Here is a 26,282-nt window from a genome sequence, read left to right as displayed (position 1 = left end):
CAACAAAAAAGACCAGTAAAAGTATGGGCAGAGTTATATCCCTGTTGTCACATCCTTGGAAATCATCATCAGTATGATGAAAATACTTTTTAGCAGGACCTGAAACACTGAAATTCAATCCTGTGCTTCTCAGTCTCAAAGATACTCGATACAAAGTCAAAAAAGCCATATGAAACCAGTAATAAGATTGTATGTTACTGCATTATTTTGTTTTGAATATTTAAGAATATTTATTCAAACTTCCTCCATCAGGCAGAACTTAAAAGCCTGTTAAAAGATCAGGAGCAGACAGGAGGTTTCTCAGTGCTGTTCTTTGGGTTTGGCTTTCCCCTGAGGTCGGTAACTGCCCAGAGCATGCAGTGAGTGGTTTCTCCTCCTCCTTCTCCAGGCACAAGGTGTTCAAGCAGCGCTGCACCGGCGCCTCGGGCCGGCCCCCCACGCTGCCCCAGCCCGGCTTCACCGTGGGGACGGCGGCGGCCTCGGCACTGCCCCCTCCTGCCTCCTCAAAGCACAAAACCACCGAGCGGCAGGACAAGGGAGAGAAACTGCAGAAAAGGCCCCTGATGCCGTTCCACCATCGGCCCTCGGTGACTGAGGAGCTATGCATGGAGCAGGACGCGGCCGGGCAGAAGCTGGGACTGGCCGGGATGGAGTCTGCGTTGGAAGTCCCCAGTTCCAGGAAATACGAGAAGCCGCTCTCGCTACCTGCTAGAAATCCAAGCAAGCAAATTAATATGAATCCTATGGATTCACCCCATTCCCCCACTTCCCCTCTGCCTCCCACCCTGAGCCCCCAGCCCAGAGGTCAGGAGGCAGAGAACCTGGACCCCCCTTCCGTTCCTGTGAACCCAGCACTCTACGGCAGCGGGCTGGAGCTGCAGCCACTGCCCAGCTTAGATGACAGGACAGTCCTGGTGGGACAGAGGTTACCTCTGATGGCAGAGGTCAGTGAGACAGCCTTGTATTGTGGCATAACTCAGAGCAACGAGGCCGTGGATGTGTGGAGGACCTATAGTGTCCCTTCGAGTGACGACCCCGAGTTCCGGCCGCCGGAGCTGCCGTGTGAGAGGTATGATGGCAGGATGGAGATCAACCCCGACAGCACTGCACTGAAAAGGTGAGAGAGCACACTGAGCAGCTGGGCAGTTCTAATCATCACCGAACTCTTTTCTGCTTTTCAACTGAGAAAGGCTAAGGCTTCACCATCACAGATGTTGTAGAGAGCACCAAATAGTTAAACAGAAACACTCTAGTGCAGGATGCTTGCCTTTTCTGTATCTGTTGGACACTACAGGAACTGATCAATCTTTTTGTAACCTATTTTTGTATTTTATGCTAGCCTAAAAATTACTGTAGCATTCTGATAATGCATTTTAAGAAATGCACCAGAGAGAGTAGTTAATGAAAATGTTTAGGAAAAATTAATTGAGGAAGAATAATTGAGTTAAAAGATTATTGGGTTTGGTAATTACAATGGAGTTTGCTAGGCTGAAAAGGGTTTCAGCCTGAAAAATACAGCCTGGGAAGGCTGGACTTCAGAGTGTTTTCATTTATACAGTGACAAAATTGGTCTTCTTTCATTGTCCCAAAGTAGGTCTTAATACAGTAAGGTGTTTAATGTTTAAATGTGTCCAATACATGCTTTATGTGAGGAATAAAACATTTCTACTTGATCAAGGGGGATGGAGAGAGCCATGGGCTGTGTTTGTGTGACAGCTGCAGATCGTGCTGGTTTTGTTTCATGTTGGCTTTGCTTGTTTATTTTCACTTCAGGCTCTTAGCACAACCTAATAAACGGTTTAAAATTTTGGAAGAGCAGAAACCAGTGCAGACCCTGAACTATCTCGACCCCTTGCCTCTACTACAAGCCCCTGGAGAAGGCTGGGGAGACACCAGTGATCCCTACACCTTCGAAGATGGAGACATCAAATACAGTTTCACTGTCAATAAAAAATGCAAACTTGGGGCTGAGAAAGATCCTTTGAAAAAGAACAAGGTACGGTGTAAATCTAGGCATTAATGTTTTTGTGGGATTTATCCTGTAGCACAGTGTTTGCTCTACAGCTCTCTGGAAGACACAAGTCTGTTCCACAGAACAAAATCAGACAAGTATATATTTATATTTAATTTTTTAAAAAATAATTATTTTATATTACCACCTGCATGATGCTCCTTATGTATCTTGTCCTTTATGGAGCTGTTTTGGTGATTTGGCTATGCAAGCAAACATTCTAAAAGATGTTTTTTCCTGGAGAATTTGAGGTGGTTAATTACCTGGACTGGCTGTCAGAGTTCAGTGATGTCCATGGAATCCTCTGTAAATCTTAAATTTAACTCAGATCCCTGAGTCTGGCTGGACACAGGAAAACATTTGTTCTTACATTGCTTAAATTCATAGCCATAAAATCTCTTTGATTTTTTGTATAGTCAGAAGATGGAATTGGTTCTAAGGAAATCCCCCCAACGGGCCATTCCACATCAGTTCCTGACGGAAAAGATGCCATGTCCATTTTCAGTTCTGCTCCTAAGACTGGTGAGTTAAAGCTCTTTGATTAGGTCTGCAAAGTAAAAATACCTATAAGCCGTAACATCTGGAGGGAAAAATCACGTCTGAATCTTTGTCTGTAACATCAGAGCTACAGGCAACTCCCAGGTTGGAAAAAACTTGATTTTCCTTATCCTTTTTATAAAAATGATATATTTTTAGAATATTAAATGAGCAGCAGCAGCTCCTTCCTTGTTTATTGGCTGACCCTCGGTGGTTGCTGTTCAGCCCACAAGGCTCCAGCAGAGCAGAGGGCTCAGTGCTGCGGGGTAGAGGTGCTGTTCTGTCCCTGCCTGTGCTCCCATGTCCCTGCCCGTGCTCCCGTGTCCCTGCCCGTGCTCCCGTGTCCCTGCCCGTGCTCCCGTGTCCCTGCCCCTGCTCCCGTGTCCCTGACTCTGCTCCCATGTCCCTGCCCGTGCTCCCGTGTCCCTGCCCGTGCTCCCGTGTCCCTGCCCCTGCTCCCGTGTCCCTGACTCTGCTCCCATGTCCCTGCCCGTGCTCCCGTGTCCCTGACTCTGCTCCCGTGTCCCTGACTCTGCTCCCATGTCCCTGACTCTGCTCCCATGTCCCTGACTCTGCTCCCGTGTCCCTGCCCGTGCTCCCGTGTCCCTGACTCTGCTCCCATGTCCCTGCCCGTGCTCCCGTGTCCCTGACTCTGCTCCCATGTCCCTGACTCTGCTCCCATGTCCCTGACTCTGCTCCCATGTCCCTGACTCTGCTCCCGTGTCCCTGCCCGTGCTCCCGTGTCCCTGCCCCTGCTCCCGTGTCCCTGCCCGTGCTCCCGTGTCCCTGACTCTGCTCCCGTGTCCCTGCCCGTGCTCCCGTGTCCTTGACTCTGCTCCCGTGTCCCTGCCCGTGCTCCCATGTCCCTGACTCTGCTCCCATGTCCCTGACTCTGCTCCCGTGTCCCTGACTCTGCTCCCATGTCCCTGACTCTGCTCCCATGTCCCTGACTCTGCTCCCGTGTCCCTGCCCGTGCTCCCGTGTCCCTGACTCTGCTCCCATGTCCCTGCCCCTGCTCCCGTGTCCCTGCCCCTGCTCCCGTGTCCCTGCCCGTGCTCCCGTGTCCCTGACTGTGCTCCCGTTTGTGCTGGCAGACCCACGGCAGGACGGCGCTGCCGGCAGGGCCGGCTCCGGCAGCCTCACCCAGGTCACCGACCTGGCCCCGTCCCTGCACGACCTCGACAACATCTTCGACAACTCTGACGAGGATGAGCTTGGGGTGAGTCCTTGTGGGGATGGGTGTTCTGTAGGCCAAGAAACAGACTCCTAGTGGGAATGATTATCCCTAATACATGGGAGAGAGAGAGTTTCCAAGTAGGCAGGCTTGGATTTTAGCTAGGAAGGATTGCTGGCAAAGAGAGAGATCCTTCAAGAGATCTGTCCTGCTTGGACATGCTGTAAGGAGCTTCCACAGGGAGAGCCATGCAGTTGCTTTATAAATCCAGTATATCTAGTTCTGTGTCCTGGACTTCTGTCAGAATTTTTTGTTTCAGAATTATGGTGGAAAATATCCAAGTTTTATTAATTGGTGATTAATAAAAGTGATTATTTAAGTGGTGATTAATAAGGTGATTCTTTTACCTTGTCTGAGAACCTGCCCCAAAAAAAAAAAATAAATTCAACTTTACAGGATTCCAGTAATTCTCCGAGTCACATTCCCTCATATTCCTCCAAGCACTTTATTTCAGTGCAAAGAGAAACAGTTGTTGCATGTTAGGAAATACAGAGGGCAATGCAGATTTATATCAGTTATGAGGGGTGGTAAATTGCCTGGGAAGGCAAAGATCTGGATGGTCACTATCTTTAAGCATAATCTAATACAATCACAGTGATACAGAAGGTGGTCTTAAAGTGACAGTTAGTTGTTAAAATGTTTAAAAGTCTTATGCCTTGTTCTTGGCAGGACTTTATAAGTGCACCAATTTCCTTACTGTGGTTCCACACAAACTGCACTTCAGATGCCACAGTTAATATGCAAATCTACCAGAGGACTGTTCTGTCAAAATAAAAAAATTACTTTCTTCTCTGAAATTGCCCTGGACAGCCCTAAACTTTTTCCTGCCTTTACCTGCCTGTGTTTGGCTTACTCTCAGTGTCATATTCCCATTACTACCTTGGAGTAATCCAAATGTGGAAATAAATAGGGCAGTCACATGAACTTCAAGCATTTTGAATATCATTTGTGTGTGTATAGAACTATAAAAATATGTAGTTATATGTATGCATCAATTTATGAGGGGATATATAGACAGCCAAATATTTCTTTTTGTTTTTAGTGTTGAAAGAGGGGAAAAAATCCAGACTCCTTGGGGGCAGCGGGTGGGGGAGTAGAAAAGCAGCCATTCTGTGCTGTGCAGTGCCACTGAGAGGGGTCAGGCTGTGCTGACTGCAGCGTTTGGTGTTGCAGGCCGTGTCCCCAGCCCTGCGCTCCTCCAAGCTGCCGGCAGCGGGCTCCGAGGAGCGGCCGCTGGGCAAGGACGGCCGGACTGCGGTTCCCTACCCGCCCAGTGAGTACAGAGCTGCACAGCTCACACCCCCACACTGGGCTCACTGAGGGTGCTCCTGTGCTGGAATTGCCAGGCTTTAATGAGGGCAGTGGTAATGTACACATGGGTTTTTAATGAGCCTACTGATATATGAGGTGCTCTTCTGTTGACATTGTTGTCTCCATCTGGAACTATGGGAGGGCTTTGTTACAAATCTTCCTTTGGAAGCTTTCCCCTCTCTTCTCTGCTCACTGCTGGGTACTTCCACCATTACCAAATACCTCTTTAAGTATAAATCTTTCTACTTAACAAAATCGAAGAATTTAAAACCACGGCCATGATGGTGCAACCTGTCTTGGAAGAAAATTGCATTGAACATTTGACAAATTAAAACTAAAATCGCCTTCAGGGTTTAATCTGGATTTGGAAGTGCATGATTAAAGTCAAAGTGCTGGGTTCTAACTGGAGGCATGGTGTGGACCTTTTATAGGTGGTTGCGGTAGAGATGCTTTTGCAGGCTCTGCACATGGACAGGGGAAGTTATGGGAGTGAAGGAAACTTCTGAAATTGTATGAAATTAGATTAAAACAATAGGGCTTTTTTCCTAAGGACTGTGCCAACAGCTATTTGGACTAGTAACTTGTACTCTGAGGTTTGAGGGCTTTGCTGCATTTCTTGCACCTGACAGGAGGGTCAGGTCGGGCTCTGCTCCCAGGCAACAGGGACAGGATGAGAGGGAATGACCTCAGACTGTACCAGGGGAGTCTCAGGGTGGATATTGGGAAAATTCCTTCACTGAAAGGGTTGTAAAGCCCTGGCACAGCTACCCGGGGCAGTGCTGCAGTCCCCATCTCTAGAAGGATTTACCACCCCTGTGGATGTGGCACTTGGGCACATGGGTCAGTGGGGCCTTGGCAGTGCTAGGAGTGGTTGGAGTCGATGATCTCAGAGGGTTTTCCAACCTGAACAGATCTCTGATTCTATTGGGGTAGGTAACATTTCTCTTGAAATGAAGGAGAAATGTGTCTGTGTTTGTGGGACAGGAGGAAGGTGAGAATTTTTGGTATAATAGTAACAAATCAAATTACGAATTACTTTGTGGTGAGAAGGAAGAGTATTTGATTTCTGTGGCCACTATAAGCAGAAATCCAATCTCTCTGCAAATCATTCTTTAATGCCTTCTCATTAACTTTAGCTGGTAATGAGAACAAATTGAGGTGAAGAAAAAAAACAGTCTGAAGAAGATGAGTCAGAGTTTTATGGACCCATAAAAGCTGTGCTGATTTACTCAAACGTAGAAGTCTGAAATATACAGAGATTGGATTTTGACAGGTTTAGTTGATCCATAGCTTTTTAAAATATGCAAAGCTTTTTCAAGCATGACACACATGAAAATGAATGATGATAGTTGCCTGTTGCTATAGGGTTGGGGGATTTTTTGTAATTATACTTTTTTATGAATCTGCACTGCAGAATTTTGCTAAGTGGAGTGAGCTGGAGGTGAGAAAATGATGTAGTGTGAAGTTAAACAGATACACTCCACTTGTAGCCGTGGCCTTGCCACCAGCTGTGGAGGCACAGCAGTGTCTGTGGGGAGCTGAAGTGCCTTGTACAGCATCATAAATTCCTACTGGCCACCCTTCATTTTCACCATCCTCCCTGTCCCCTCTCCACTGCCTAAAGCACCTCCCTCTGCTGAGAAACAGAGGAAGCCAGTCCAGCTGTCAGTCTGAACATTGTATTCCATACTAATGTTGGTGGAAAAGAGTTTCTTCCATTCTGCTTAACTTCTTTTCAGCTTTGATTTGTCATGTATCAGGACAAGACTAAGGTCTTTTAAATTCAGATACTGAGAGAGTGAGGAAAAAAGAATATGGACAGAGTGGGAATAATTCATAGCCCATTGTTTACTCTGCTACTCCAGATTGTGAAGGACTGGGTTCAGCTTGTACAGCTATTACCAAAAGAACTGCATTTTGAGAGGACTGCCCCTATTTAAGTGGTATCCCTTTGTCTAGAGAGTTCAGTAGCCTGGCTGTGTCATCTCTGAGCACAAAAGCTTCCCATGCAGGGCTGGCTCTGTTGAGGCAGAGTGGAGACACATCCTGAGGCTGCAGCATCCTACACAAATGTACTGTTAGTGCAGGTATTTATGGTCCATAGATAATTCTAATCCCATCACTTAGTTCTGCCTTTTTCTGTTAGTTTTTGTGAACAGTACTTCTTACCTGTTTGGATTTCCACAACACAGTGTTTACCAGTCAGAAACCCATCTGTATTAATTTATGAATTTTCCATAGTCTTTAGGCTGCAGATGTTACTGAGTATAAGAGTGTCCTTGTGTCCCATCAGCTTGGGTATGGAAATGGGATTGGGCATTAAATCCGTCCAAAGAAGTATCTAAGAGGAGACACCTGTGGGAATTCACCCTTCTCTCATTAGAGTAGTTAACCACTGATGGTTTTGTCCAGAGAGGTTCTGTCCTAATTCAAGTCAGGAAAAGAGAGCATTTATGCTGAATGTGACACAAAATAAAAATGGAAGCTGTAGTTGGAAGGAAGCAGAATGGAGCAGGGAGAACATGCAAGACTTTGCTGTGATTTGTGTTTGATTGCATTACTCTGTATAGAGCATCTCTGTTGGGGTTGGTTCTGCTTAAAGAAATAAAATAGACAATGGATGATTCCACTATGTTCATTTCCTGAGAAGTCATTTAGGGATCTTCCTGGCTTAATGTCTTGTGATAGAAAATGATAATTTTGTGGCTTCTCTGGCACTGGAACTTTGGGATGCCTGGCAGTCTGCTCCTGGGCAGAACTGCCCGGGTTTGTGGCAGGAGTTGTGTTGCCATGGACCGGACAAGACTACAGTGACTGAGTGGAGAAATCCAGCTCAGGGCACAGGAATTCCAAAGGCTTCCTGGTTTAGGGTTAGGTCAGCTCTGGCAAAGGGAGGAAACTCCTCTGTGACTCCTTAGAGTCACTGGGGTGAGCTTGGTGTTAATGTCAATTCATCTCCCACTTATGAAAGATTTATTAGTTGCTGGTAAACTGTACATTTGTTTGTCCATCTACCTGCTGAACAATAACCTTGTTGTTTCTGCTGAACAATAACTTTGCAGAGTATCCCTAGGAATTTGGGGAATTTAACCCTAGGAGTTAACATTTGGCCTACACTTACACTGCTGTCAAAAACCCAGTAAGTTTGGAGAAGCTTTGCTAGTTTTTAACTGATGAAATAAGAGCTAACATTGAATTGATCTCTTCTGTTTTACGGAATTTCCTTGAGAATTTGTATTTGAATGATTAACTGTGTTATTTCATCCTCTTCAGCTGTGGCAGATCTCCAAAGGATGTTCCCAACACCACCCTCTTTAGAACAGCACCCTGCCTTCTCCCCAGTGATGAGTTACAAAGACGGAATAAGTTCAGAGACTGTGACTGCTTTGGGAATGATGGAGAGTCCTATGGTCAACATGGTTCCAACACAGCTGGCTGAGTTTAAAATGGAGGTGGAGGATGGATTAGGTAGCCCTAAACCTGAAGAAATTAAGGTAACATGCCACAAATGTGGGGTTTTTACAAACTTGTCTATGCACACTTTGATTTTTATAAGCGTGTAGTGTGTGTAGCAACTAACAAATGTGAGCTGGACCCATGTAAAGAATCTGTCAGCCTGAAGCTGGAAAAATATTCTTCTCTAGTAGAAGAGTTTTTTAATTGCTTCCCTGATTTAACTGTAGGCATTTTGTAATTTTATGTTTGTAATGGTTCTGGGTGTTCTCAGGAAACAAACTGTATTGTGTGTGAAATGAGCCCTTGGCCTAATAGAAAGAATGTCCATGTATGGAAAAACACCACACTTGTGGCTAAGTAGCTGTTAAATGATGTATTTCTTTAGATAATTTCTCTATGGCACCTTTGCTGTGCCCCCCTCCCTGCTGCCAGGCTGGCACACAGTGGGATAAAGTGGTGCATGTAGAAAGGCTGCCTTTATCTCTTTGAAATGTTCCTTTTTTGGTTAGGGTTGAAACTCTCTGAGAAAGCCCAGGGGTTGAACTTGCTCTGTTTCTTCTTCAGCTGATGTTACTTCACAAGTTTTAAGGCCAGATGGGACCATTCTTATCTGACTTTCTGTATAACACAGGTCAGGTAATGTCACCTAGTTCCTCCTCTCTCGAGTCCTGTAGTGTCTCAGTAAAGAGCTGTTTGTAGCTGGGGACTCCGGGTTCTTGTGACATCCCAGTGTGGCCATTTCTCCATAGCATCCCATGGAGGGACTCAGCATCAGCACTGATACACGTTGGTTGTGTCATTGTTCCATCACAGGGTAAGAGCAGGGCACAAATCATTCTGCCTGTGTGTCCTGCATTACTGAACTTCTGGGGCTGCCTTTTGTCACCTTTGTCAGAAGGTACTGTTGCCATCTTTCCATGCATACAGCCTGAGGGTTTTTTTTTAAATAAAAAATGCACTTTTTGTGTGGAAATGCACAGCATGTTGTTCTGCAGCAAGCTGCTCTGTACACAGGGAATAAAATGGGAGATGCCCACTCTAACTCTGGCTTCCTGGTAGTCCCCAGCCTTTGACTGTATAGCCTAATTCTTCTCCTTCAGACCCACTCTGTCCCTCATGTGCCACAGCCTGTTCCTTCTATTTCAGCAGCCATCTCTCTCCCCAGCACCACCTCCTTCCCTCTCCTTTGTGCCCATGTTGGAATTGATTGAGGGCTGATTTTTACGGATCTGCATTGCTGAGCCAGGGACACACTTGCAGCTGTGGACAAGAAGTGGCTGTATTGGTGTGAGGATACTGATGGATGCCTTTGTTCAGTGTAAATGATGTGGTCAGCTGTCAACCAGGACATTTTCCTGCCAGCAGGAATAGCATCCCTCAGGCAGACTGCAAGGAAGGCTGTGGCAAATCCCACAGGGTGACTTCTTCCACAGGAGCTTTCAGTTTTGTCTCTGGGAGAGAAGGGAGTCCCTGTCCCTGGCAGGAAGCAGGACAGCATGTGGGACAGCATTCCAGGGTTGTGCTCCCATGTTTTTGTGCCAGTCCAGTGTGTCCAGTCAGACCCCAGAATTCCCAGCTCATTCTCCTGCCAAGGGCTGAGCTGGCAGGGAGCTTGTCCCAGCACTTCTGTGAGGAAAGGGGCTTTGCAGATGTGGGAGGGAATTCCCAGTGTCCCTCCTGATGGCAGAACCCAGCTGGACATCAGGATAGGGGGCAAGTCTGCTTTGGTACTGCCAGATCTCTCCTTCCTTCCTTCCTCCTTGAGCTGGAGGTACATTGGGAAGAGGCACCTTCTCAGTGTGTGCTCCAGATCAGTCTCCATTGCCCATCTTGAGCTGGTGCATCCACAAGTTGTCATGCCACTACAGGAGTTTGAAATAAGTTTTTTATAAGGTTTGTAAGACTTTGCCTTGCCACAGACCTTGCTGGTTTTTCTCTTCTGCTTCTGCAGTATTGTTTGTTTAAGAAAAGGATAAAATGGGCCTGGGAAAAAAAAAGTCTGTCTTGGAATCTGTTGAGCTGAAGGTTTTGGAGTGGGAGCAGATTTCACTGCATCATTGATACCAAAGATATTTTAATCTCCCTCACAGCCATTATAGGAGTATTAAAATACTTACTTCAATTCTGCCTGAGAACATTTCCAACAGCACAATTGACTTGCTTCTGTTTGTGCCACACCTGCTCATACACACCAGTGGGGAAACAAGCACTAAACCCATTGCTGATCATTCTGAGAACATGGAAGTAGATTACTTGTGCTGAGCATTCTGCAACTGGAGATAGAAAACCACACATTCCCCATCCCTCAATGCTTGACAAGGTGCAAGGGAAAAAAATGCAAAGCTCTAATGAGATGTTAAATACTGAGACTGCTGTTACTGTTTTCATGCTGATTTTTACTTTGCAGTAGTGCTTCAAGAGGACTAATTCTGTTCTCCTGAAAGAGCTGGAATAGCTCTAGAAACTCTGTCTGAAGTTCTTGTCATCACTCTCTGCAAGCAAATGTGACAGTCACTGCAAGCCCAGCTGGGCTGAACTTCATTGATAGTTAATACTGTGTTTGCTGGATTGTGTAGATATTTGTATTTAATACTCTGTGCAATGATTGGCATGTGCAAAGTATGCACTGTTGTTGCTAAAGTGATGTGAACCCCCACACTGGGGGTTATTTAGAGGCTGCCTCAAGGCACCTCAGGGTTCCTCACACTGTGACAGCATCTCCCCACTGGCAGTAGAGAAGTCTTGCGAAGATCAATCTTTTAAGTGCCTAAATGAGGTGCTAAAAGTTAGGCAGTGTGAAAATTTCATAGTGCACTACTCATGTTTCAGGCACAGCTTGTCTGAAGTGAGCCTGATCCAATTGTGAAACCTCCTGCCATAAAGCTGTGCAGCATCTCGGGATAACAGGGAGCCTCAGCTGAGTTTCCTTGAAGGAACTACTCTTGAATGCCTTGTAGAAGGAATAAATATAGTTCATTTTGGGGGAAAAAGGTAATTGTAGAGGGTTCAAACAGCACAATAGATTTTAATTTTAAAAAATATCTAAAGAGCAGCCTGACCACATTGTTGTAACCAAGGTCACTTGGATGTTACAGGATTTTTCATATGTGCACAAAGTTCCATCATTTCAACCTTTCGTGGGCTCTTCCCTGTTTGCTCCACTGAAGATCCTGCCCAGCCAGTGCCTCCTACCTCTGAAGATTCCAGATGCCTGCATCTTCAGGCCTTCTTGGGCTGTTCCTCCGAAAATTGAACAACTTCCATTGCCACCTGCAGCCACTTTCATCAGAGATGGCTACAAGTAAGTACAGCCTTAGAGGAAATGGGTCTGTCAAGCCCATGCCTAAAGCTGGGTAACTAAAATAGTTGTTTGTATTGACAGTGCTTTAACCTGCAAATGTATTTTAAACCTTTTAGGTTTGTCATTGACTGAGATCAACACAGTTCTGATAGCAGGAACATTTAACCCTGGCTTTGGCAATCAGGAGTGTTCTAGTGTGTGTCCACTCTCAGTGCTTTTAAAAGAACAGGAACATACAGTGCCTGAATTAATGGTAATTTCTGCTACAGGAAAATATTGTAATTCAACAGAAACCACAAGTGTTGGGAAACAAAATGAATGCACTGAACCCATCACATCTCTGCCCCCCCATTTCCATGTCCAGCCTTGTGTCACTTTGAGCTCCAGCCTGGTGATCTCTGGTCCTGGTGACTCCAGGTGACTCACTCCTGGTGACTCCATTTGCTGTTCTGAAGACTCTGGAAATGCTGAGTGGGCCTGTGAGAGCTCCCCAGTCTGTGTTCCCACGGGAGCTCCTCTGAGCTCCTGTGGTGTCCCTGAGTGGGGCTGTGGGGAGCTGCTGATCAGACAGATGTTGGTCCATGTCCTGTCCCAGCCTTCCTGATACCAAAAGAGGAGAGTGCCATGACCTACAGGGAACCACTGACATTCATTTTCAAAGCTTGGATTCCTCACTCAGTTCTCAGAAATTAGCAATGTTTATGGAGGAAATTCATTGCTGGAGGTTTTGAATGCTAGCAAGAATTGCACCATTAAAAAGCATAGTAATAGTACAAAGGTCTCCTGCTGCACTACTTCACTTTTAGAGGAAGCAGTCTGTATCTTTAAATCAGTCTGTAAATCTTTTAAATCAGTCCTTTTGCAGCCCCAAAGGGTCCTTCAGTGTTCTCAAAAGAATTGCAAAGGAGAAATTGTAAACCCTTGATATAGTGCCTAGGGAGCAATTTAATTCTCAGGCTTTTTCATAATAGTAACTGATGCACTGGGCCTGAGCTGGTTATTAATTTCAGGTATTTGTTGGGGGGAAAAACCCTTTCATTTTCAATCTAATCCAATTAGAGTGAGGATTATTACTGCAGGCTTCCGACAGAGTGGTGATTGCCAATCAGGGTTTCTAGGTCACCTTTTCTTATTAGTCTAAGGCACGCACTCTGCTGCAGCTCCACAACTCCTTCAGACTCTGCTTCATTATTTTCCCCTCTCCTGCTTTGAGTTGGACACACATCAGTTCAAGGTAATAAAATGGTTGTAAGGAAAGAGGTCTTCAGTGTTTTCCTTTTCAAGTCACTAATGATAGGTGGGCATTCAAATGCTAGTCCTTTCCAATGACACACAAAATACACTGTGAGGACAGACAAACATGGACAAATCCTGTTTTCTCTTCCTTATCCAGAGACTAACTGAGATCTTACACTCTTTCCTTATTCTAATATGTAATTAACCCATTACAAGAAAAGGAAGCTGGTTAGAAGTGATGTGGAAAGAGAAAAGTAAGATCTTTTTCTTTGACTGGCCCCTTATTACCTGTTTCTTGAAACAAGTCCTTGCAGATGGAAGACAGATCTCATGGTTATGTACAAACTGTTCTGTGGTCACTTGAATTTGGCAGGAAATGACAAAAACAGAGTAATAAAACTCAGTCATGAATGGAGATGACCCAAAAATATGATTCTTAGCTTTACTGGACTAAGAGTTTGTAATGGAACAAATCCCATTGTGCCATAGACTGTGTAATCCAAAATGAGGATTTGAATTTATAGAATCATACACAGTGTGCCCATGAGGTGACACCGTGTATCAGAGCCACATGTATGCCTTTTGACAGCTATTTCAAGTGATCATTTCTAAAATAAAGATTTCTATCTCTCTGAAATACTTTCATTCCTACTAATCTGTGTCTCTTCCCAGATAGTGGTGTTTAAAATAAAAGCGACTCTTCTTTCTTTTTCCCTAAAAAAGTTGCAAACATTCTAAATCTTAACTTGATCATTTGTCTAGAAATTGTTCTCAAGAGCGTTTGAGTTTTAGGCCATAAGAATGATCTTTTAAGAGGGTGAAGTAATACTTTTTATTACAATGATAAGAAACAGTGGTGTTTGTGGTGAGAATTCTGAGTTCTGTTGAGCCATGAGTCAAGGTTATGACCAGAGTGTTCTTTACTGCAGTTTCAATGAATCCCTTCAGGTTCCACTATCTCCTTGTATTTAGAAATGAGTTTTGACAGAACGGGTCTCTGTTCCCATCCCTTTCCTGCAGCAACGTGCCCAGCGTGGGCAGCCTGGCGGACCAGGACTACCTGCAGATGAGCACGCCCCAGATGAGCACGCCGGTGACGCTCAACAGCGCGGCCCCTGCCAGCAACAGCGGCGCGGGGGTGCTGCCGTCCCCGGCCACGCCGCGCTTCTCGGTGCCCACGCCGCGCACGCCGCGCACACCCAGGACTCCCCGAGGCGGGGGCACCGCCAGCGGCCAGGGCTCCGTCAAGTACGACAGCACGGACCAGGGCTCCCCCGCCTCCACCCCCTCCACCACGCGGCCGCTCAACTCGGTGGAGCCGGGCACGGTGCAGCCCATCCCGGAGGCGCACAGCCTGTACGTGACCCTGATCCTCTCCGACTCCGTGCTCAACATCTTCAAGGACAGGAACTTTGACAGCTGCTGCATCTGTGCCTGCAACATGAACATCAAGGGTGCCGATGTGGGGCTGTACATCCCCGACTCCTCCAACGAGGATCAGTACCGCTGCACCTGTGGCTTCAGCGCCATCATGAACCGCAAGCTCGGCTACAACTCCGGGCTCTTCATCGAGGATGAGCTGGATATTTTCGGCAAGACCTCGGACATCGGCCAGGCTGCAGAAAGGCGACTGATGATCTGCCAGAGCAACTTGATCTCGCAGATGGGAGAGGGAGCCAGGAGGAGCCAGGAGCCTCCCATGAGCCTCCTGCTGCTGCTGCAGAACCAGCACACGCAGCCCTTCACCTCGCTGAGCTGCCTGGATTACATGGCCTCCAACAACCGCCAGACGCTGCCCTGTGTCAACTTGAGCTACGACCGGCTGCAGGCTGACAGCAATGACTCCTGGGTGGAATGTTTCAATGCCCTGGAGCAGGGCAGGCAGTACGTGGACAACCCCACGGGAGGCAAGGTGGACGAAGCCCTTGTCCGAAGTGCCACTGTCCATTCCTGGCCTCACAGCAACGGTACGTGCAAAGCTGAGCCTTTTGTCTCTGAATGTTTTGTGACCTCTGTAAATTTGTTTACTTGTGGTCCACATCATCTTTATGTGGGAAACGACAGGACTAAAAATATGCTAAAGTAGATTTCCAAAAGATTGTAAATTACATCTAAAGTACCAATAATCTAGTTGTCCTCAGACTTTGCAGCCTAAATTGGGAATGAGTCTGTGGAACTTCACAAATCTAAAGCAAATTCAGGTATTTGGGGGAGGCAAAATTAGGGGCCCTTTTTGATTTTGGAGAAGGGTATAAGCAGTCAGCAGAAGAGAATTGCTCTGTTTGAGTTAGAGGGGGAAAAGGGGAAAAAGTACCAAGGGGGGGTGAAAATTATAATTAAAAATTACTTGTTTTTATACTGAAGCTGTATAGCTCTGACATCTTGTGACCTGAGCTGGACACAGTGATACTGAAATGTGTGTGTAAATTGCTGTGGTGACAGCAATGTTTTTGAAAATGCCATGAAATGGCACATTGAGTACCATCCAGCTAATTAGAGTTGTCCAAATTCCATGGGCAGTGTGCAGAGCAGTTCGAGGAACAACCCACAAAAGCTGTTGCTGTGTCCAAGGGATTGCTGTCCCTCCTTGAAGTGATTGCTGCTCCTTGTCCCTTGCAGTGCTGGACATCAGCATGCTCTCCTCCCAGGACGTGGTGCGCATGCTGCTCTCCCTGCAGCCCTTTCTCCAGGATGCCATCCAGAAGAAGCGGACAGGAAGGACCTGGGAGAACATCCAGCACGTGCAGGGACCACTCACCTGGCAGCAATTCCATAAGATGGCAGGACGGGGGACCTATGGTACCTACACTGGGCTCTGTGCCAAGTTAGAGTGCAGCTTCCTAGAAATGGGTGCTTTCTCCTGGAAATGATAGGAAGGGGCTGTTCATAAGGTCATGGGGTGGGAGGATCATCACAGGTTTAAAGTGCCTCAAAAGGCCTTTGTGGTGCCCTGGTGAAGGTTTTACCCCTCCAGGTGATGCACATTTACAGGGAGCAGAAACTGTGGATGAGGCTCAGCCCCCCAACCTGAAGGGGGGCTGGCTCAGACCAAAGCAACCTGGTGTAGAGAAAATGGGAACAGAGGGAGCTGCTGAAATCAGCCACATCATAATGGGAACAGAGCCTGTGTGAACTCTGCAAATCCCAAAAAACTGGGAATGCTTTCTCCATGCAGGTTATCATAGCCTTAATGAGAAGTTTCAGTCTCAGTATCTCCTGGCTTTAAGTGGCACTTCTGTAAAAAGCAAAATAACAAACCAGATTTTGTCTGTGTAGGTTTGCAGAATAACGACTGACATTTCAACCTGTATTTTTTTGCTTGCAGTTTATTTCAGTCTTAACCAGTGCAGTCTGGTTTAATGTTTTTCCTACAGCTCCACATTTTGCTCTCTATTGGTATTTAATATATTGCTGCTTTCCTTGGGGCTGGGACAACTGGGGGTAGCTCCAGTTCCTGTCTAAAGCTGTTGTGCCCCACCAGCAGCACTTCTAATAATTTTCCCAGCATTTGTAATTTGAAGAGTTAGGATTTGCCAATTGTTACCAGAGAATAGCACCAAAATTCCCATAGAGTGCAGAGCAGAACCTTTGATGGAAAGTCAGTGAATTTTACTGGATGCTGACTTTTTAATAAAGTTGAATTATATTCTGCAGGAACTACTGGGTATATTTTAGCTTGACATTTTCAGCAATATTTCTTCTACTGAGGCTGTATCTGGGAGAGACCCTGTTACACTGGGTAATAATCCTATCTGTGGGGACAGCAGTGCTTGGAGCACATCCTATGGACAAGGGCAGGAGGCAATTTTTAGAATTATAACTTTGTGTAGTATTATATACCTGGGAATGAATTTCTCTAAGCATCAGAAATTTTGCACAATCAGGTGGAGAAGGATGAAGAGCTGTAAGGTCAGATTTTGTCTGTTCCTGTTATTACTTGTCATTGAACAGGAACTCCATGGCTATGGTTATGGATATGACAAAGGAAAACCAGGAGATGAAGCCTCGGGAAGGGCAGTACATGAGCTTGGAGTCCACTGGGAGATGTTTTATTGCAGCTTTCTAGGAAAGTTTAAGTGGTGCTTGGATCAGCTCCCTCTACTTTGGCCAACAACTTTGATTATGTGACATTCCTTAAGTACGATATAAATCTTCCCTCTCCTTTATTAAATATCTTTTCCAAGAAGAAAGGCTGGGAGCACATGGTTTATCAGGCATGGCACACCCTTGATAACCATTTCCACGCAGTGATAAATGTGTAGGACACTCTGAACAGCAAGGGATGAGTGATTTCCAATATTCCTGTAAAAGAACCCACTTCCTGGGCTGTCAGAGACCCACTGCAGTTAAACCAGATATTTTAACATTGTTTTCTTTATTTGTTTTTTCTCCTGTGAAGGCTCTGAGGAATCTCCTGAGCCTCTCCCGATCCCGACGCTGCTGGTGGGCTATGACAAGGACTTCCTGACAATCTCTCCGTTCTCCCTGCCTTTCTGGGAGAGGCTCCTGCTGGACCCCTACGGGGGCCATCGGGATGTCGCCTACATCGTGGTGTGTCCGGAAAATGAGGCCTTGCTCGACGGAGCCAAAACTTTCTTCAGGGACTTGAGTGCTGTATACGAGGTTGGAAAGAGGGACCACACTGAATTATTGCTTCTTATGTGTCATTGCTGCTCCAATGCATGTCCACTGGGAAAAATATATGGGGTTTAAAGTAACAACTATTAGAATAAGGTTTTTTTTTTTTTTTTCCATTTTTAGGGCTTTCTGCACTTTCAGAGTCCAAGAATGCTGTCTGAGTGACACTGGGATTCTCTGGGCGTTTTGGGGTGTTTGTTGCTGTCTGCTCTTCCCAGCACACATCAGTTTCACAGAGGAGGCAGCAGTGGCATTAACAGAGCTGTAGCCTCCCAGTGATGGCCCTACTAAGCCTAAAGAGCAAGGAGCACATTAGAGAAGCTGTTGTTTTCTCACAGTTGCTAGGCTGGGGAGAAAAGCATTTATTTCTTTAGCATGTACTCCCCAATATGTCCAATTCCTTTGTAACCTTAGTTTTGCTGTGCAGTTCAAGCCAACAGATAAATATAACTCTTTTTTTAAAGATATTTATTAGGAAGCCCCTAGCTGTGTGCTGAGAATGAGGGGCTTAAGGCACAAACCAGTCTCTGTAACATCCTGGGGTGGTTGGCATCTCCTTACGAGCATTTGTCCTTCCCTCCCTGGCAGATGTGCAGACTTGGGCAGCACAAGCCCATCTGCAAGGTGCTGCGGGACGGGATCATGCGGGTGGGCAAGAGCGTGGCGCAGAAGCTGACGGACGAGCTGGTGAGCGAGTGGTTCAGCCAGCCCTGGGGCTCCGAGGACTGTGACAATCATTCCAGGCTCAAGCTCTACGCGCAGGTCTGCCGCCATCACCTCGGTGAGTGACACCCCACAGCTCTGGGGACTCTGAGGGCCATATGCAAACCCACAGTGTGGGTTTTCTAAAGATGCAGATTATGGTCTATTTAAATATTTAAAAGATTCCATGTTAAATTTGCCTGCTTCAGAAAGTTGTGTTGTTTTTCACTCTGGGGAATTGTGTCAGAGATTCAAATTACCTTTTTAGAAAAGTCAGTTTGGTATAAGGTGTTTGTGTATTACAAAGATTACAGAATGACAGTCTGGTCCGGTTGGGACCATAAAACTCATCCTGTTCCACCCCCTGGGACCCTTCCAGCAGACCAGGTTGTTTAAGGTCCTCTGCAACCTGGCATTGAATACTTCCTAGGATGGGGCAGGTGTTCCACACAAGACTGAAGGTGTCCATGGATCTGGTTTATTGCTGCTGACACATCTCATCACACCTGTGTGACAGAGCCGTGTCACGGCAGCCTCCAGTGTAAAGATGTATTTATAGGAGAGGGGAGGTCACTGGGACTCTGCAAAGGCAATGAGTTAACACAGGGGCAGAAGAGGAAGTGCTGGTGTCCTTGGTGCCTGGGGCCTCAGTCTGCTGTGTGTGGATCCTTGGAACCACACGACTCTGAAGTGGACCTCGTGTATTTCCCCCTGAAACAGTGACGCTTTCAACAGATCAGTTTGGTTGGTTTTGTTGTGGCCACCTGCCCTGTTCTATGCCAACCTCAGGAACACTTGTTTGGTGAGGGACTGTAGAAACTGAGAGTGTGGAAGGATGTAACATTTCCTGGGGTAGGATCAGCTGACTTCTCCTGGCTGAGTCCCTAGAGTCACCTGATTTCAGCTGGGGACAGACATGGCTGTTTCCTCCCAGAATGGTCCAGAGTCAACATATATTGTATGTGACTGAAAATTGAGATCTTAGCACGAGACACAGGAATTATGGCAAGCTGAGAAATTTTTACACTACTGAAGTACCTCAGGCTTCCCCGCAGAAAGAAGCAGCATGTGCACAGCCAGGTGAGGAACTGGGCTGCTCAGTTCACACCTGAGGCATCTGGCAGGGGCAGCATTGGAAAATTCCCTGCTGGTGAATTACCACCATCTGGGGGAGCAAATAAATAATAAATATTCATTTATCACTGTGGTATCTCACAGCAGAAATCACTACATTTAAGTTTGCCATGATTGTAGCTCAGATATAAACGACTCTAAGGTTTTCAGCCTGACAGAGATAACCTGTCAGAGACTGCACTGTACAATGCTGTTACTGCCACAATTTGGCCAGAGAGCAGAATGTGTCAGTACCAGCTTAAAGTCACAAAGCCCTGCAAAGTCAGTCCTGATTTTAAAGACAATTGATTCATATCACTTCGAACTGACACCCTGAGAAATGGATTCCAAAGCAAACATTGGTCATGGAGATTCAATTCTCTTAGCAATTGTGTACTCTTGGAATGTTGTAAAAGTGCAGGGAACGTCATCCAATTTGCAGGCTGATGCAGGTTCCTTTGATCTGACTGTCATTAATTCCTCTTTCCGTGCCATTGCAGCACCTTACTTGGCCACTCTGCAGCTGGACAGCAGCCTTCTGCTGCCCCCCAAGTACCAAACGCCGGCTCCGAGCCAGCCGCAGGCAGCTCCCGGGAGCTCGGGACCCGCTCCGTCCAGCTCCTCCTCGTGTCTCTCGGCCGCCGCTGGGGCCCCCGCCACGGGCAGCTCCTTCAGCTCCACGCCCAGCGCGGGCACCACGAGCCTTCCGGCAGGGAGCGCGTCCTCCTCGGGCTCCTCGGTGCCACAGCTGTCCGCGTCCTCTGCCACGCCCGGCGCCAGCCAGATGGGCACCTCGTCCACGCCGGGCTTCAGCGGCAATGCCGGCTCGGGGCAGAGCAGCGGCGCCGCGGGAGGCGCAGCCGAGCGCTCGCAGGGCAGCGCGGGCCCCGGGGCAGACACCGAGCCGGGCCCCACCCTACCACAGCAGCAGCAAGAGGGACAGGAAGGGTAAGCGCTCACCTGGCTCAGAGTGCTGCTCTCTAATCCCCTGTCCGGTGCTCAGACAGCCTCTAAAACCTTAGGGAAACCCTTCAAAGGAGAGGCCCTTCTGACAGGTGCAGCACAGCCGAGCAGGTGGGAGCAGAGCAGGGCCTGTTCCTGTGTGAAGCAGTCACTGACAAAGGGCAGCTGGAAAAAACACCCCTCCCCTTTTTCATCACAAGAATCCCAGCCTGATTCAGCTGCATGGATGTGGAGCTGCCTTAGGACCCTCCACCTGCCCTGTCCTTGCAGCACCAGGAGCACATGGGGTGTCCTGTGCCACACCTGTGGCTTGGCACTTGCAGGTACCCCATGAAGCTGAGTGCCTCTTGCTCCATCACACCTGCAACATTAATACAAGCAAAATGCAAGCCGTGGATTTTATTTTTTTCCTAATTTTTTTGCATTGCAGGTGTTGTTTTGCAAGCAGGCACACTGAGGTCAGGAGACACAATTGTAGTCCTGTTACTTTAAAATAAATATGGGCAGCACAACTTTTTTAAAGACTTCATTATGAATAGCCATCCATCACATAAAAATTAAGAAAAGGATTTTTAGCATTGTACGTAATAACTTCCTGAGGCAGCATGTTTTCCATTACTCTTATAATAGTGCACATTGCTGATGGTCCTGGTGTGTGTTACAGAGAGGGAAATGCCCACATCCTGCTGTAGCTGGGCTTGTCCTTGAGACATCTGTTCCCTGATCTGTGCTAAACACCCTTTGAGCAGCTGCAGAAGCTTCTGACAGAGGCTGAGAGCTTTGATCACTTACAGATGTTGAGCCTTGCTCTCCTGGCTGAGGCATGGGAGGAGCATTTTACCAAGTAAGAAATTCTCAATTGCTCGTTCTGTTGCCACTGGAGCCTTCCCTGGACCTGAGCAGGACCCCAGGCTCCATGAATTGCTTTGGCACTTCTAAACTCCTACTCTTCCCCTTCCACCTCTCTCAAAAGCAAACCCTAAACTGCACCGAAAGCCAGACACACACCTACATGAAAAGACACACAGCTAAGGAGTCAGCTCTCCCATATTCTTCAGGTATAATCTGGTCTGATTGCATTCAACGAGATGCTGTTATACTGTGGGGTACCTTTAATGCCTGATTAACCCCAGGTATTTCGGATTAGGGGCTGCTGTGAGCACAGCTCATCTCAATGCCTGTTCTCATGGGTTTTTGTTTTGCTTCTGGATGTCAGCATTGCTCATGCTTTCCTTCCCCCTGGCTCAGCCTGGCCCCAGGCACAAGCAGTACTCACGCTGTGGCTCTGCCCCCAGCACGTCGGAGCGGGAGCGGATCGGGATCCCCACGGAGCCGGACGCTGCGGACAGCAATGCCTACCCCCCCGCCGTGGTCATCTACATGGTGGACCCCTTCACCTACACTGCCGACGAGGAGTCTGCCTCCACCAACTTCTGGCTCCTGAGCCTCATGAGATGCTACACAGAAATGTTGGACAACTTGCCTGAGAATATGAGGAATTCTTTCATTCTCCAGGTAATTCTGCCTTCCTCTGTATCTTCACACTGAGTCTCTGTGTCACAGCACACCTGTGATATGGACACTGTGCTAAAAGAGATAAATGAGAGATAATGCATGAAGTGTAGGTGGCATTTACAAATTACTTTGTTGACAGTGCAAGTCTGTATAAAAAAAAAACAATCACTTGTGTTTATTTTGATGAGGAAATTAATTAGAGCAGCCGCAGTATCCCTGCATCGAATCTGTCCTGTGGTCCCAGCAATCCTATCTGCTCAATGCTTCCTGGAGAGGGATTTCAATTATTTAAGTTGTAACTCGAGTTGCCATTGCCAAAACTGGCCAGTTGTTCCTTTGATTGGTTTATATGTTGAGTTGTTTGCTATTTATATTCCCTTGATTTATACTATTTAATCCAAAAAAAGTACGTGATACCAGACATTTAATGTATAATATAACTATTGTATTGTTATTATCTGCTTCTTAAAAATAATTTACCATGTAACTTGGCATATAAAAACAGTTACTTACTATGGAATTGCTGAAGAATTTAATTTGTGCAGCCAGAGGCAGCTCTTGGCCTCTTGCCCAGGCTGGCTGCATTTTGCCAGGCCTCGTGTCACAGACGCTGTGCCTCCGTAAATGTGGGGGGAATGGGAGGCCAGAGGCACAGGCAGGAACAGTGTGAGAAGGATTTTCTGTGCATCTAATCCATGTCTGCTCACCTTGGTTTAACGGTATTTCAAATTAGTTTAAAAAAAAAAAAAAAGGGGAAGTTCTTGTGTCTCAAGTTGGCCATAGAAAACTGTTGGTTTTGATAGTTTTGACCTCACTGTCCCCTGAAAGGATGGGGCAAACTGTCACCAAAATATTTCAAGCTTGGGAATGAACTGAAAATCAGATCCACAAGTTCATATTGTGGTAGGCTGCAGGCAGCTGATCGATCCAAACCTAGAGGCACTAAAACCAAAGCAGCCACTGATACCATGGTGTCTGAAACACAAGAACTGTGTAACCTCTGCACTGCCATTGGAGCTCAGGCTGTAGCACACTGACCCTTTTCCTCAGTGTCCTTTGTTTCCACATTCACTCTTTGTTCCTCAGAATACATTTTGCCACTTGAAGTCAAAACAGCAATTTTCTCCAAGTCAAGGGAAACATGATCCAGTTCCAGCACTGTATTCTCACAGCTGTACCACAGCACATTCAACATGCAGTTATTTCAAAATAAATCAAACCCAAATGTTTGCAGCTTTATTACCGTTCCTGTACAGAGGGGGAAAGCCCAGCTCCTGAAATCCTTGGGTAAAGCTGGCTTTTAAAAACACACAGGCACATTTAGTAAGCAGAATGTGCTGCCAAGGTTCTGAAGGTTCAAGCAAGAACCATAAAGTAGTTAAAGTTTTGTGACACTTAAGTTTTATTACTACTGAAAATATTTGTTGAAAGAATTTGTTTGGGTCTTGTAGTGTTGGCAACAATGTAAATGTTTTATATTGACAGCTTCTGCTCCAGAGATCTCACTGTAAAAGGAAAGACACTTTAACAGCCATGACTAGAACTTGTACAATAAAACCAGTAGATGAAAACAGTGAGGTTACAGGGATTTAATCCTAATTTTAAAATAGGTTTGATCTGAAAACCAGGTTTTTGTCATGCTTTGTTTCCTTCTGAAGGAGTGTTGTGCCGTTTCGCCTTCCTGCTCCTGTTGTGTAGTTGGGTCTTAACCCCCAAACTCATCTCCCAGGCAAATCTCCCTGTAGCTCTAGTTCTTGCTGGTTGAAACTGTGAATCCTTGTGGGCTGCTTTCCTTGACTTTTTGAAACTGAGCAGCAGCTGAGGCTGCTGAGCTTCCACTGGGAACTAAATTGAAAAGGGGAAATAACCACACAAATCATTGTAACAGAATCTTAATTGTGCCCTCTACACCCCTCTGTAAGGACGACACCATAGTGCCAATTCCCACAAGGACAGCAAACAATTCCTGACCATGATCCATGGAGCCAAACCTGCCTGAACACAACTGTGTGGTTCAGGCCACCTGCAAGTGAAGATGTTGCCCAGAAAAACACTTGTAAAAAATTCAGGGTGTTTGAATACAAGTGTTTGGGTTTTATGGATTAAAATTCACTCTCATTATGATGGAAGCGGTTTTGTCCCAGAGAATGCAGTCCCTGCCTGCTGCAGCCACTCCTGCCAAGGGACCCGTAATGCAAATTGTGGAGCATCCCAAAGAGTGCTGGGTGTTTGGTGACTAATGACTGTGTGGATCTGGTTGGATATTAATGAGCAGTTCCTGGAAGCCTCTCAGACCTGTTTTATTGTGTGTCTGAATTCCACAGATTGTGCCTTGCCAGTACATGCTGCAGACAATGAAGGATGAACAGGTTTTCTACATTCAGCACTTGAAGTCTCTGGCGTTCTCTGTGTACTGCCAGTGCAGGAGGCCCCTGCCCACACAGATCCACATCAAGTCCCTCACAGGCTTTGGGCCAGCTGCCAGCATTGAGACGACCCTCAAAAATCCTGAGGTTGGTATTGGTGGCAAGAAAATCAAAGTCTGTTCATAAACTGTAACCACTTTCCTCAAATATCAAAGAGTAGAGAAAATACTTGTTGGGGGATTTTTTTCAAGCTATAGAAGACAATGATGATATAAAGGGAAAAGGCAAGCTAATATGGAATAGAAAATAGTAACAATAACATCAGGCTAACTTGCTTTCAAAACATTTTAAGTTTTTGGTTTTGACTCATAAAGTAAAAGGTTAAAGTGTGAAAGAAAAGAAAATGAACATTGCTAGTTGGGTTTCTGAGTCATTTTGTGGTTTCAATCTATAGTGCTCCAACCAGAGTTTAAACCCAACCTTTATTTCTATTCACATATATATGCATATATATGAAATAAGTTCCTGTGCCTAATTGCAGATGTTATATTAATTCCCTGAGGTAATGGAGAAATCCCCCTCTTCAATGGGCTTATCTTTTATCTGTTTTAAACTGTAAATATTAAAGCCCTGATTCTGGAATTTCAGGGATTTCAAAGGAAGAATAACCCATCCTACTTTCTATGAATGTTTTGCATTCTTTGAAAGATAACTGTGAATATTTTATTTAGATCTAATGGACCAATGAAAGACTTAAACATTTACCTTGGCATAAAGAGCTGCTTGGGAGGGTTTAAAAACCTACTTGCAAAGCCAAACCTATTGGCATTTAGTTACTGCATTTAATTAATCTCTGTTTATTGCATTTTATCCATTTTCTCTCAGTCTGCACTGTAGACTCCCAAACTTTGCTGAAGAATTAAGAAAATACCCAGACTGTTTTTAAATTGTGAAACATGTCTGGTGAGGCCCCTCCTGTGTGTTCTCCAGAGAGGAGTTCCAAGGCAAAGCCGGGTTTGGGGTACCCGTGTGGGAAGCAGCTTTGCAGAAGATGACCTGGAGATCCTGTTGGACATGATGGATGCTCCCAAGGAGCAGCAGTTGGGCTGCCTTAGGAACGTGCTGCAGCACAGCCAGGGAGGTGCTTGTGCTCCTCCCTTCTGGGCTCCTCAGAACAAGAAACTCGGATGCACTGGAGCAAATCCAGCCAAGGGCCTAAAGATGATTGAGGGACAGGAGGATCTGACAGCTGAAGGGGTTTAAACTCCTGCCTGTGTCAGAGACTGGTCCAAAGACTGCTTTCATAATCTGGGTTACGTATACATAAAAAAAGAAATCTTTAGATAGGGCTTCAAGTGCATCAGCTTTAACTGGCAGCAGTGTATTGTCTATAAACCCCCTTTTCTGAATTTCCCTCCTGACTAGGAATGCTTTGAATTTACTCATTGTTTCACGCTTGCCTTTCTCTGTACTCGCTGCCAGTGTGTGTGTGTGTTCCTTGTGTTCAGTAGTTTCTGATCTATCTCCTGATGGTTGTGCTGACTCTGTTGCAGAGGCCCAGCCCAATCCAGCTGTACTCACCTCCTTTCATCCTGGCCCCCATCAAAGACAAGCAGACAGAGCTGGGAGAGACATTTGGAGAGGCCAGTCAGAAATACAACGTGCTCTTTGTTGGGTACTGCCTGTCCCATGACCAGCGCTGGCTCCTGGCATCCTGCACCGACCTGCACGGGGAGCTGCTGGAGACCTGCATTGTCAACATCGACCTGCCCAGCAGGTACTCACTGCCCTTGGCTTCTCCCATGGAGCCATGTCTGGAGTCATCCCTCACCAGCTCCCTGCACATCCCTTCCATCCCCTTTCCTGCTCAGGAGCTCATGCTGGTGTTACAGTGAGAAC

The 26,282-nt window shown here is 46.3% G+C and overlaps 1 protein-coding gene and 1 long non-coding RNA gene across 2 annotated transcripts in view; one reads left to right on the top strand and one right to left on the bottom strand.

The window, feature by feature from the left end:
* The window catches only part of MED13L (mediator complex subunit 13L), a 169,182-nt gene that overhangs the window by 131,084 nt on the left and 11,816 nt on the right, over nt 1-26,282 (top strand). Inside the window, exons 10-24 of the mRNA XM_053959180.1 lie at nt 389-1,117; nt 1,774-1,996; nt 2,428-2,533; nt 3,643-3,767; nt 4,956-5,055; nt 8,367-8,587; nt 11,645-11,850; nt 14,107-15,053; nt 15,706-15,885; nt 17,486-17,709; nt 18,313-18,505; nt 20,040-20,487; nt 21,798-22,017; nt 24,342-24,530; nt 25,937-26,160. Coding sequence (XP_053815155.1) covers nt 389-1,117; nt 1,774-1,996; nt 2,428-2,533; nt 3,643-3,767; nt 4,956-5,055; nt 8,367-8,587; nt 11,645-11,850; nt 14,107-15,053; nt 15,706-15,885; nt 17,486-17,709; nt 18,313-18,505; nt 20,040-20,487; nt 21,798-22,017; nt 24,342-24,530; nt 25,937-26,160 — 4,335 coding nt within the window. The remainder of the gene's footprint in view (nt 1-388; nt 1,118-1,773; nt 1,997-2,427; nt 2,534-3,642; nt 3,768-4,955; nt 5,056-8,366; nt 8,588-11,644; nt 11,851-14,106; nt 15,054-15,705; nt 15,886-17,485; nt 17,710-18,312; nt 18,506-20,039; nt 20,488-21,797; nt 22,018-24,341; nt 24,531-25,936; nt 26,161-26,282) is intronic.
* LOC128797009 (uncharacterized) overlaps nt 22,028-26,282 on the bottom strand; it is a 65,946-nt gene continuing 61,691 nt past the window's right edge. Inside the window, exon 4 of the long non-coding RNA XR_008433970.1 lies at nt 22,028-22,089. This is a non-coding gene — a long non-coding RNA (uncharacterized LOC128797009). The remainder of the gene's footprint in view (nt 22,090-26,282) is intronic.

Source organism: Vidua chalybeata, chromosome 18, assembly GCF_026979565.1.
Source record: "Vidua chalybeata isolate OUT-0048 chromosome 18, bVidCha1 merged haplotype, whole genome shotgun sequence".
Lineage (NCBI taxonomy): Eukaryota > Metazoa > Chordata > Aves > Passeriformes > Viduidae > Vidua > Vidua chalybeata.
The sequence above is the reverse complement of the archived record's forward strand: the minus strand, read 5'-3'. Positions and strand labels throughout refer to the sequence as shown.